The 13,554-nt window shown below is 35.4% G+C and overlaps 1 protein-coding gene across 5 annotated transcripts in view; it reads left to right on the top strand.

Moving 5' to 3' along the window:
* The window catches only part of LOC124359194 (NFX1-type zinc finger-containing protein 1-like), a 126,709-nt gene that overhangs the window by 88,677 nt on the left and 24,478 nt on the right, over positions 1-13,554 (top strand). For all 5 annotated transcript variants that reach the window (XM_046811744.1, XM_046811745.1, XM_046811741.1 and 2 more), the window contains one exon: positions 6,579-6,744. In XM_046811744.1, the coding sequence (XP_046667700.1) occupies positions 6,579-6,744 (166 nt within the window). The remainder of the gene's footprint in view (positions 1-6,578; positions 6,745-13,554) is intronic.

Raw genomic sequence — 13,554 nt, forward strand, 5'->3', positions numbered from 1 at the left:
AGTGCCTGACAGACATCCAAACATGCATCTATTGGTGGTCAAGAATCAAGAATCTTTATTAGTCATAATAACATCATTAAAATGCATTGACATCGTCACCAGAGCTTCAATAAAATATTACATCTAGATATATTACATTAACCCTTTTAACCCCGACGTCCGTACTATACGGATGTCGTAAAAATGGCGTCAACTCCCGACGTCCGTATAGTGCGGACGTGCACTTTTTATTACTTTACTGGCCACCTATTTCACCAAATGCTTTGAAATTTCACAGACTTGTGCACAAAGATATTTTGCATCGAAATATATTAGTTTGTAATGGTTTGACTTCGTATTTTGTCAGTCTGTGACTGAGCAATTGCAGTTTGTCTCGACTGACTGCTCACGCTTGTTGTAGACAGCTGTATATCACGTGGTTGTGAATATTCCGTTTTCTTCACAGTTTTAGGTTAAAGCAGTGTAAAGTACGGCAGTTAAAGTTTAGTTTATTATTTGTTTGATTTCAAAATGAGTAAAAGACATCGTTCAAAGTCTCCCGTAAGTGAAAATACACTAATTAGTAACCTAGTTGCAAATGGTGTGGATGTGATTAGTGACCCCAATTGTTTTGGTGACCACAAGTGCTAAAACATTTTGTAGTGATGTGAATATTGTTTTAAAACTTTTTTTTAAATTTAGATTATGAACATTTTTAGTTATTTTGTCAGAAATAACTTTGGTTTTATGTTTATTTTAAGTACTGTGAATTTCAAAGGTCTTGTTACATTGCCTTGCCCAGAAATGGCAAAAAGAAAAATGTACACGGCTTTACAGAAATTGACGTTACTCAACTTGTAAATAAGGTAGGCCTATAATTTTTGTTTCCTTTTATTAAGGGTTAAATATATCATAAAGTAAATGGGTATTTTTTTGTCAAATATTTTTTATCTATATGGTTTCCATGATCAAACTTGAAATGTTTTCATTTTTATTTATTTTTTTTTATATATATATATATATATATATATATGTATGTAAAAAAATTTCTTTCAAAATAATAATTTTATTTGTATATTTCTGTAAGCTACATGTATAAAGAAGTAAAACAAAAAAAGAATTACCTAAATATCTTAATAAATAACTGAGTTATGAATTTTTTACAAAACCCTTACATTTTGTCTGAAAATGGCTTGGGATTTCTGGCACATCACTTGATTTAATGGCCGGGGTTAAAAGGGTTAAATGTTAATTCCAGCAAAAACCTGACTGGCCAAGAGTAAATAACAGTATCCTATGTATAACTAAGTATGGACAATCAAAAATAGATACATGTATTAATAGATTCTAGAGAAAGTAAATTAATGAAATTGTAATAAAATGGTAAAACATTCAATAATAAATACATAAATAGTACAATAACAGACAATTTAAAACAGTTACATTATTTAAAACATTTATGTGGGCTACAATACAGATAGGTTTAAAAATTAAAAAGAAACATCTATCACAGACAGTGCCAGGTATTCTTCTATACTATAAAAAGGTCTAGTTAACAGCCATCTACTAGATTTTGAATTTACTAAGACTAAGTTATGACTGGTAAGAGGTAGTTTATTAAACAAACGGATGCCGATAAAAGAATACATAGATTGTGTTTCACTTAATCTGCAGTAGGGCTGATCTAAATATAAGCTGCCTCTAGTTGGATAGTGATGAATGTCATTTCTAAGAGAAAAGTCACCAAGATTCTGTTTTAATTTAATCAGACATGAATAAATATAAAGGTTGATAACAGTTAGAAAACCTTCCTCCGCAAAAATAGGTTTACATGTAGTTAAGGAGGAGACACCTGCCAAAATTCTAACAGCCTTTTTCTGTAACAGTAATACGTTTTGAATATCATGACTGTTACCCCATAGAGTGATTCCATACGATATGGTGCTATGAAAAAATGTGTAATATGCGGATTTAACCCTTTGAGTGCCACGGGTACTTTCCGAAGGCATATGCATAAAGTGCCACGCTGTTTTTCGCATATTTGTAAGCTTTTGGGAAAAAAGCTGTTGTAAAATAACTACCAAACAGATTTCCATCATTTTGTTGTTGTTTTTTTTTCTTATTAAATGCAGAATATGATACATATCGTTACAAATAAAATTTGATTTAAAAAAATATAAAAATTTCAAGTATTTATAAAAAAAGTTTTTTACTTTTGTATAAAAAGTTAAGTTTCGACCTAATTTGTGTGTATACGGTATTTTTAAGATTTTTTTTCTTTATACCATGATAAAGGCCATATGATTATAAATAAAACCCATGTGTAATATCTTATTCTAGAATTTTAAAAACATGGCATTATATGTATTAACAAAATGCTGCCCGGTACCGACATTTTATAAACTGTACTTCATTTGTCAGAGTTTAGAAATTACTTAGTAATGATGTAGTTTTCCCAATAAATCTAATAAAACATTAATACAACACAAATAATTATGATTAGTAAGTTTAGAAACTAATACTTGCTAACATATTTACATAAAAGTTTACATTTACTAAATAATAACCCTAATAATATTTACACTGAAAATTCACGTTTTTCTCTTGAACACAACTCAAATCATACATTACTTTTGTAAAGAAATACAGTAAAATACTATATAAGTTACTATTTTATTTTGTATTTACTCAAATGCTTGGTTATCGGCACATAAACAACAAGAAAGGCCGTTACGCAACACGGTACTCGTCCGCTACGTCGCGTGACTGTAAGACAGACATTGTACAGGTACTTATCACAGCCCACTATTTTTGGACGAGTTTTCCTTATCAGAGATCAAAATAAACTTCATTATACGTTCCTTCTTCCATAATGAATCGAAAAATACTCGATGAGTCATACTTCTTATCTCCAAATCGTCTCCAAATAGACACACGAATGACCTAACATTTCCGAATAATAAAACGTTGTTCTTATAGTTTTTGATTTAATTGATTGTCGTAATAACTTGTACATTCCAAAATAGGTTAAATAAAGTCAGTTGTTTTTAACAATGTAATTTATTTTGTCCCCGATAAGGAAAACTCGTCCAAAAATAGTGACTTCTTGATAAGTACCCAAACAACATAAGTTTCACAGATAAAATAGTAGAGAAACAACATAAAACTCGTATTTATTGATAGTTTGGAACCTATTGAATACAGCCGTCTGATTATTTGGCCAAAATAATCTTGTACTATATAAAATACTATCGAAATACGAAACGTCAAAATTGGCGACGCTGGCACTTTATGCACTTTTCGTAGCGTCAAAATTAGCGACGCTGTGGCACTCAAAGGGTTAAGATAATCTTTGAGAACAAGTTTCTTTAGGTGGCGCAGCAAAAAAATTACTCTTGACAGCCTACAACAGACACTCTGAACATGGGGTTGCCAAGTCAACTTAGAATCTAAAGTTATATCCAACAGTCTTACACAGGACTTTAAATTTAAATTATACTTTGTTAACGTAGGATTTTACAAAGAGAAAATAAAATATTTTGTGATTTATTATCATTTAGTAACAGACCATTAGATGAAAACCAGTGGTTAGCTTGGTGGAGGACATGAGTTCTCTCTACAAACAAGGTATCTATATCGTTATTTATACAATAAAACGTGGAGTCATCTGCAAAAATTACTGAATCGCAATCCACATTGGTAGGCAAATCATTTATAAGAACTCAGAAGATTGATTGATTCTTGAAGACAAATGGTGAAAACTAGAGGTGTCTATCTTATCCCATAGCAAAAAGACGCTTATTTGAATATCAAAAAATCAAATCATATTTGTATCACTACAAAAAAAGCATTCGGGATTACCTGATAATTAAAGTAGATGCTCAAACTGCTTTCCTTGGACTGTCTGGCAGTGTCCTATCCTGGCGTATAAATGTGAAACAGCGAGTGCAATAGGTTCCTGGGAAACACTTTAGACCACTTGTATAATTTTTTCTCTCATTTCCTTGATATTCTAAGGTTTGGTTTTGTAGACATTTTCTTTAATGTGACCCCAAGCGAAAAAATCAAGAGGTGACAAGTCAGGGGATCTTGCGGGCCACTAGATTTCACCCCTTCTACCAATCCATCGATTTGGAAATTTTCATTCACATAAGGACAGACATTTAATCCATAATTTGGAGGTGCCCCATCTTGCTGAAACCAAACTTGTTCGAAATTTTCATAAACTTGGTGAATCGCCGGAACAATCTGTTCTTCAAGCATCCTTTGATAACCATCAGCATTAAGATCTTCATTAATGAAAAATGGTCCTAATAACTGACCTCCTACGATGCCATGCCATACATTCAACTTTACTGGATGTTGTGTATGTTGTTCCCTCATCCAGTGCGGATTGATATTAGACCAATAACGACAATTGCCGTTTAACATAAAACTCGCTTTATCAGAGAAAACAATATTCAGCGTAATCGTGTTGTCTATGTTCACCATCATAAGTTCGCAAAACTCTACCCTATGATCAAAGTCATCTTCTGACAGTTCTTGGACTAAATGAATTTTATACGGTTTGTAATGGTTCTGATGCAAAGGACCGATCCTTTAGATATACCAACAGTTTGAGAGATTGAAGTTGTTGAAACATGAGGATCTTCCCGTATAGATTGTAAAACATTCAATGAAAGATCCTCGTTTAAAGCTGATCTTGGCCTTCCAGGTTTGGGACGGTTATTAACACTGCCAGTTTCTTCAAAATGTTGTATCGTTTTATAAACAATAGATTTCAATACCGGGTTGCGATTAATAAAGTAATACGCAATACGCTCATTTCACTTATCTCCATTGTCACTGGAAACAATTCTTGAATTGAAGAAGACTTGCACAATACTGAAGGACTGCTGGGTTACAACTAAATGTCAAAGGGCAGTCAGGTATCAGGGCAACTGATAAAGCTTAAGTTGGGGTTTTCACAAAACAAGTAAGGTCAGGCTAACTTTGTGGCTTACGGTTATTAGACTCCCAAGGTATTTTGGTTTTCTAAAAGCACGAATTCAATCGAACAATGTATTTTGTTATAATTTAACAAATACAAGGTAATATTATAAGGATACAATAATTAATTTATAAAAATGTCCAGAGTTCAGGTCTTCTTGATGAAATGGTTAAGAAGATAAAAGTGCATACAATGCAAACGATTCAAATAAGCGCCTTTTTGTTATAGGACGAGATAAGACACTTCTAGTTTTCACAAATTGTCAACAAGACCTTTCTGAAGAGATATCGCGTGATGGGGTGTGCCATATGAAATTTTGGGGTTATCCCCCATTTTGGAAAAAGGGATAAAGTCCCAAAGGTCATTAAAAAGCACATTTCTTTTAGCTGTTATAGTGTACCGTTATTATAGCACATATATTAAATTTATATGGAGCTAATACTTCGTAAATCAAAACAACTTTTCGGAAATACTTGATTTATTCCGAGATTAAAAAAATTCACACAATCGAACAAATCTAATTAAGAGTCTGATCAAAAAAGAATTAAAATTAAAATGAAACTAAAAATGTATTCTTCTCCAAAAATGGTTTAAATTAACAAAATAAAATAAAAAGTTCTCTTCTCAATATATTCAAAAAAATCAATATAACACAAAACTTGATACTAACTTTACGACCAAAATTTAATTCACAATGCTTCAAAATTTGAATTAATTCTCAGACTCTGAAAGATGGGAAACTTTAGAAATTTTAATTACAACAGTATAAAAATAAAAGATATTAACTAAACGCTGGTACGGGACTTACTACTTTGAAGATTACGGAGGCTGATAGGGATTTAATACGCACTGAAGAAAAATTAAAAACTTGAATTAAATTTACACGCGATAAAAGAATTACTCTAGATCCCAAAACTATAGGATTAGAGGAAGAACCACCGATGCTCTACTCGACGTCTGCTCCTTCTCGTTGTGGCTTCAAGACTCGACTCATTCCCCTCTCTCTCCAGCGAGCCGGGTCGGAACGTATCACCGTAGATAACACGATCAGCTGATTGACCGGTCTCGAACCAACAAACATGTCCACGCACCGCGTCTAGTTAACAAGAGCCTACTTCCTACCGCGATTCAGCATAAATAATTACAACTACGGTACAATAGTGTGCTGAATTTGTTATTTGTAGAGAATGCCATTCCAGGAATATACAGCAGTTTCCACACTTTTGCCTAACCCTGTATATTCTGAATAAAGCTTATCAATACAGCCACACTTAGTGGTTAATACATTAAAGACAAACCAGTTAGCATTCGGCAAAAGGGGAAGCCAAGTTCCAACTCTTCCACAAGTTGAAGTGAAACCACAGGCCAAATTTCTAGGAGTGACTCTTGACAAAAATAAAAAAATTTGATCCAGCCAGATTTTGAGGGGTTTCCTTGTGCAAATGATTGGACATTGCACAGTACTGACTCTGAAATTAATATTTTAATTTCTAACTGCACTAAATTAATTTTTCTTAATAATATTTAAAATATGTTTCTTTTGTGAATTATTAATATTGTTACTATTAACTTACTGTTAGCAAATCTCATAGTTATTGTCTACATGCAGTTGACAGCACTGACAAAGAGCAGTTGGTACAATACTGTAGTGAGCCCTGCCTGCAAATGCTGGATTGTAAGCACCGTTGCAGTGGTACATGTGGCCAGTGTATGCAAGGCCGAATACACAAAGTTTGTGAAGAAGACTGTGGCAACACTCTCATCTGTGGACACAGGTGATAAATTCTATATTTAATTTGCTATACAATATTGTATTAAAATTATATTTATTACATAATTCTCAATATATTTCTCATCAAACTCTGATTACACCAAATCACCAGTAGTAAGAGAAAGACCAATTCTTACATCCTAGTGTAGGTAAACCATATCGTACTGGAAATTCATGAACACAATATAAATATTTATTTACAAGGAATTCTTTTATTGTAGATATAAGTTCTAAATAAGCTAGTTTACAGAAGCACCAATTTTTCAGATGAAAAAAGTGAATTTACAAGTTGTTTGCTTATTTGGGACAGTAACCTGGGCAACCCCACTTTTTTCACTTAATACTAAAAGGACCTTTGTGGTTGCTTCCGGAGTGATAGGTGCTTTCAGGTTGGGTTAGGTTGGTGATATGGGGCTGTCTATTGTCCAGATCCCATGAGGAGGGATAGTGTACTTTATATCTCAGTCATGTCATCTTGGAAGAAGGATGACCGTTACCAGCCTCTGTTCTATCCTCCTTCAGTCAAAGCAGTGGAAATTACATTATACAGTAAAAAAAAAAAAACGTACAAGTCTAATGAAAAATTAAACAAAGAAACTTTTGCTAAGGCAGTAAGAAAACACTATAATTAAAAGAATAAGGCAATATGAGGGGGTACCCAAAAGTAACCGGAATTGTATTGCTGGCAGCCGGCAGCGTGTAGTACTCATTCCTGACACTAGGCGTGTGTCGCGCAACCCATTGCGAGCTTAGTGACCCCAGTTCCGTTGTCCTAGTGCATTCTGTTCGTTCGTAGTGACTGTTTTCGCTAACCCTGTTTTGTTCTTGTTTCGTTTTTTGTCATGGCAAGTTTAAGTGAACAACGTGCAGCTGTGAAATTTTATTTTTTACTTGGTAAAAATGCTGCAGAAACTATTTTAATGTTGAATACAGCTTACAAAGATGATGCTATGGGGAAAACTCAGGTCTACGAGTGGTTCGCTCGATTTAAAAATGGCGACATGTCGATTGAAGACAAACCTTGTTCTGGACGTCCATCAACCTCTCGAACGGACGAAAATGTTGAGAAAATTCGTGAACTTGTGCTCACTGACCGTCGACAGACAATTGAGGAACTATCAGAGAGTAGTGGGTTAACTTGGAGCTCGGTTCAGCGAATTTTAACAGGAGATTTAGGACTGAAAAGGGTTGCTGCCAAATTTGTTCCTCGACTTCTGACTGACCATCAAAAGGCACATCGAGATGAAACTTGCCGCCTTCTGAAAGAACATCTCGAAAATGATCCCGATTTTCTGGAAAAGGTAATTACTGGTGATGAGTCATGGTGCTATGGTTATGACCCAGAAACGAAGCAACAGTCAAGCCAATGGAAGTTGCCATCTTCACCTCGTCCAAAAAAATGTCGGCAAGTCAAATCAAACATCAAAACCATGTTGATTTGCTTTTTTGATGCTAAAGGCATTGTTCATTCTGAGTTTGTTCCTCCAGGTCAGACTGTCAACCAAACATTTTATTTGGAGATTTTAAGAAGATTGCGCAACAGTGTTCGCCAGAAAAGACCCGATTTGTGGCAGACTGGAGACTGGTTCTTCCACCACGACAACGCACCGGCACACACAGCCATCTCAGTTAGGCAGTTTTTAGCCAAAAACGGCATGGTTCCGCTGCCCCACGCACCTTACTCGCCTGACCTCGCTCCATGCGACTTTGTTTTATTTCCACACATGAAAAGAGGCTTGAAAGGTCAACGATTTGACAGCGTTGAAGAGGTTAAGAAAAAAACGAAGCTCGAGCTTGCAGCCATTTCTAAAGATGACTACAAAAAATGTTTTGATCAATGGAAATACCATTGGGACAAGTGTATTAGTTGTAATGGAGATTATTTTGAAGGAGATAAGGTCGTATTGTAAAAAATTTGATAATATATAATTTTTATAAAATAATTCCGGTTTTTTTTGGGTATCCCCTCGTAATTTGTCACAATTAGCTATAGTATTATAAACCATCTTCGTAGCAACAAGGGTCTTTTACCAATGTTAGGACTGTTGGAATAATAGTACTGAGCATCCACTGCTGCCAACATATTAAGGTCTATACAAAATAAGCAATTGTTTTTCCAATGTATGAACTTCAAATAATAATATGTGACCCCATCATCTACCATACCCAGATGACCATAACTCTCACATGAAAAAAAATTCACCTTGATTTTGTAACTTTCTGTTGCGTTTATGACTCATTACCAGTATCGATTGAACTATGTAACAAACTGAATATTAAAAATAAGACAATTTTGTAATTTTTGTTCATCAAAATGATTCATTGTGTTTTTCCTTTTGACGTATGGCTAACAAGCCCAATTGGACTATGCCTTGAGGTCTTTGGTGCTCCCCTAACTATTAGTTCCTATCAAGCTGCAAGCTATAACAGAACTCTGTTAGCTTTCTGGGGCCCTCCTCTCTCACATCTCAGGGCTCAGGAAAAGACTTTCCTATCCCATGAGTCGATGTTTGAGATGGCTGTACAGTGAATAGATAGTCCAGCCAGAGATGGTCTGCTGACTCCTCATCCTCATTGCAGAATCTACAACTTCTGAGTCACTCAGTCTTAGTCTCATAAGGTGTTTCTGAAAAGATCCATAACATTTCCATCAGAAGTCTTACCTCTCCTTTTAAGTAAGGTCAAAACCATTTCGTACCTTCTCATACTGGTTCTCTGAATAGCTTTGACATTCTTATTCCTTCCTAGCTATGCCACTTGAAAGCTTTGACTTTCCTTTCTCATTTCTTTGTAAACCCCTTATAATAGCTAAAGAGTATACCAAAACGAGGTTCCGGACTGTCAATGTGGATCCTGCCTCCTTTCTTTCCAATGAGTCTGCCTTCACATTTCCTCTGATGCCTTCATGATCTAATACCAACATAACCTGTACCTGGTTATGTTTTGCTAGTTCCTGTAGTAACTAAATACCAGCCTTGAATCGAACTCATATTCTCTTATTGTCTTATAGGAGCCTGGCTGTCTGATAGAATAAGAAATTTTGCTTTACTATATTTCTTGGTTACTATTAGTTGTGCACATATTTCTATGGCTCCAACTTCTGCTTGAAACACAAATTGTTGTTAAGGCTAGAGCCTTAGTATATCTTACCCCAAAGACCCCCAGTCCCGAACCAGTTGCCATTCACAAGCTATCCTAATAGAATACAATTGGCCTCATTCCTGGAGGATCTTGTAACTTTCTCCAGCCACTCCATTTTGTTTCCTATAGTAATATTGTATTGTTTTCAAAATCAAAGCTCTTAGTTTTTATGTCCGAGACTGTATGGATTATGTCTAGTCCATGTATATCTTTTAGAATGGACATGTGTTCCATACCATTCGTTTTTACTATTTCCTTTTTGCTCATCAGTTTAGTAGCACTTAAATTTTACCAGGCAAAGTTACAGCTAAGAAGCACTCTTATAACAGTTAACCTGGGAACCACTGCTTTAAATGTGACATCTGAACCACCACCAATGGCTAGGCAGGTGGACTACTTGCAAGTAACTACTCAATGGTCACCTATCCAAGAAGCAGCTATGCTCGACATTACTTGATCTTGTAATAACCACCGTATCCACTACATTGCACCATTGGCAAACAAAAAAAACCACACAAGCAAAGGATTCTCATCAAGTCAAGAATTTTGTATTACAATCAAGTCTTAAACCGGCTCTTTTCTTGACTACTGTCCATAAAGGTAAAAGGCCAAACATGGTCTCTTGTGCCAATTCAGGACATGAATTCATCACTCCACTTATTCCCAGTCATGCCATTCTCTGTAATAACTGTAATTTCAGTTGCGGTCTGCTGCTCTACTTTAGGCCACCACATCAGAGCTACATATTGATACCATAGGGTTATCAGCTACTTGATATAGCCAGAAAATAAGTTTAGGTTTGAGGTTCGAAGTCTTTGAGAAGAGTTTCCTACAGGCCCCAAGTACTCTAGTGGCTTTTGATATTACCATTTCTAAATGTTGATTCTAAGAAAGTTTCTGGTCCAACATTACTCCCAAATATTTAACTTCCTTTGAATATTTTATTATAATTCCATTCCATTCCATTGGCTCTTCCAATCGAAGCTTCCTTCTATTTCCTACTTCCTGTACAATAATAATTCATTCTGTGATCTTATGCTAAGCACCAGGTCATCCGCAAAAGCTTGCAAAATTAAACCCTCCCACTTAGCTTCAATTAGATCATCCATCACCATGGCCCACAGCAGTGACGAGAGAACACTCTATTGTGGACATCCCCTCTGCACCACCATCATAATTGATTCTCCATTTAAAGTTATGACTATATATGTTTTGTAATACTCATCAACCCAGTGATTATGGCTTGTGATAGACCTCTCCTTCTAACTGTTCTCTCTATTGAAGAAAAGTTTATACTATTAAATGCTTCCTCTATGTCTAGGAAGGCACACATTATGATTTCCTTACTTCCTAAGACGTTTTCCATTCTTCCAACTAAGCTATACAAGTGAAGAAAACAGTATTTTTCAGGACATCTGCCATGGTTCAGTGATACAAAAAGTCAGTAACACTTTATTTGGAGATCTGCAATCTGATCTCTTCTTCAGGTGGAATAACTAACCTAACACATAATTAAAATCGATGTTGAAATAAAAAAATCATACCAGAGCATTGTGGCACGCATAAATCAGGAATCACAACCACCATGTTGTGTGTCAACTTCACTAACTCTAAAACATGCACTTAATAATAACAAAATACAACACTAAGTATTAAAACTGAACTACAATAATAACAAAACACAACACTAAGTATTAAAACTGAACTACAATAATAACAAAACACAACACTAAGTATTAAAACTGAACTACAGAATACAGGTCACAATAGTCAGGCATTCGCAGACCAACGTCCTATCATCAAGGCAGAAAAAATGTACATCATAGACAAGTTGCACCACTGCCTCCTGTAGGTCTTCCATATTCTGATTACTCAGATATGTGGTGGAAAACTCTGCACTATTCCCACCCTGACAGATTTTAATGCCTGACTGTAATTGGTTTTCTCCTCTGCAGTTTTGCTCTTACTTTTAGGGTCTCCATGGGCCCCCTTATTTATTTTGTGGCTGTACTTTGGTGTTGGTCTCTCTGACCTGAGTCTCTTCGTCTGAGCTCTCTGTTCTTTTACAGGTATTCTGTTGTATTCTAGAGCATCATCTACTGAATGCCATCAGGGGCAGTCAGTCACTTATGTGTTCTTCTTTGGGCTCCTCCCAAGTTTAGAAATCTCAGATTTCAGCACCAGCTTTCACAGCTTTACTTCAAATTCCCGACCTTTCGGTTTTGTGAGGATAGCATGCTCCTCTGATATTTCTGATAGTCAGTATTTCTGGGGGTTTCAGAGATTGATGGGCTTAACAGCCCATCCTTTTCCTCAACCCCACCCGAGAGCTGTGTACTTTCCACTGTCTCCATTTCCACTGGTTTCTTAGTGTCACTAGGACTTCTACTGATGCTTCTGTCTCTGAGGGGCTCTTTGGTCCTAAATGTTGGGTTTGGTTTTGTTTTTTCACTTTCCATCCAAGTTTTTTTCTTCCCTGAAGGTAGAAGAAGAAGTGAGGAGGGACAGGAAAGAAGTTGAAAGATTACTAGATAATTCTACTGTCTAAAGTAGGAGGCCAGGCAGGCCAATTAAGTAAAAGTTGAGTAACCCTATTTCATGAAAATAAATAAAAATAGGGTCTCCTTGTAGGAGCATGTCACGAGTAATGAAAATAATGACAAACTCAGCTCGGGTAGCCCCGTGGTCACTGTCCACTTGCTCATAAAGAATTTCTGCCCCTGAGGGGATTTATTGTTTATTAGAAGAAACATAAAAAATTTCACCTGCTGCTATGTTCGGCTTGGTCACGCTGTTGCCAGGTTGCCCACTTGTCTTCCTACATTTCAGGACAGGGAAATTAATTCGGTCAAAAAAGTTTACCTCCGACCCTTGTAACCCAAGTCTGGTTTAAGATAACTAAAGCTATAAGTTCAGTTTGCCTTGTTGCACTCTTTAAGAAAATAAATATTTATGTAGGTTTTGGTCCTTGTAATCTACTTCCGGTCTTAAATATTTCTAATAGATGAGTTTGCTTTATCATAGCAATGAAGAAGATATACATACTCATGTATGATTGAAAAGTTACTGCGATCATAAATGTTTATTCCTACTGTTAATATTCATGTCCTGTATAATTTATTTGCAGTTTCACAGTTGAGTTTGTGTTGTTTCTCCAACCAAGAAAATATATACATATGTAGGTTTCAGAAACCAACTTAGATTAAAAAGCGTCTACTTCTGGTCTAAAATATGTCTGGTGCTATAAGTAGAATTTTATTGTTTACCCTCATTAAGAAAATATATGTATATATAAACTTAAAAAGACTACTTTGGTAAAAAAAAAACATTCAAAGCTTGGTTCATTATAGTGGGTTGAAATAGTATTTCTAATGTGTTAGACGTTTTTAATTTGTCACATGCAATTATTAGTAAAAGTTAGATGATAATTTTGTCTTTACATTTGGCATTACACAACTAATCAAGCTCTGTGTATTTAATATTTTCTAAAATGTTAGCATAAAAATGTTTTTGAATCTGTGGGCATTTTCAGCTGAAAGTATCAACATCTGTTTACTGTCAGCTGAATTCTAATTTTCCTGGAAAACTTCCGATTTTTCTCTCCATAAAAACCTTCCTCAGGGTTCAACAAGTATTAAAAAACAAGAATTAGCCGGATTGGTCCAGCCGTTCC

The sequence above is a fragment of the Homalodisca vitripennis genome, chromosome 4 (assembly GCF_021130785.1).
Source record: "Homalodisca vitripennis isolate AUS2020 chromosome 4, UT_GWSS_2.1, whole genome shotgun sequence".
NCBI classification, from domain to species: Eukaryota; Metazoa; Arthropoda; class Insecta; order Hemiptera; family Cicadellidae; genus Homalodisca; species Homalodisca vitripennis.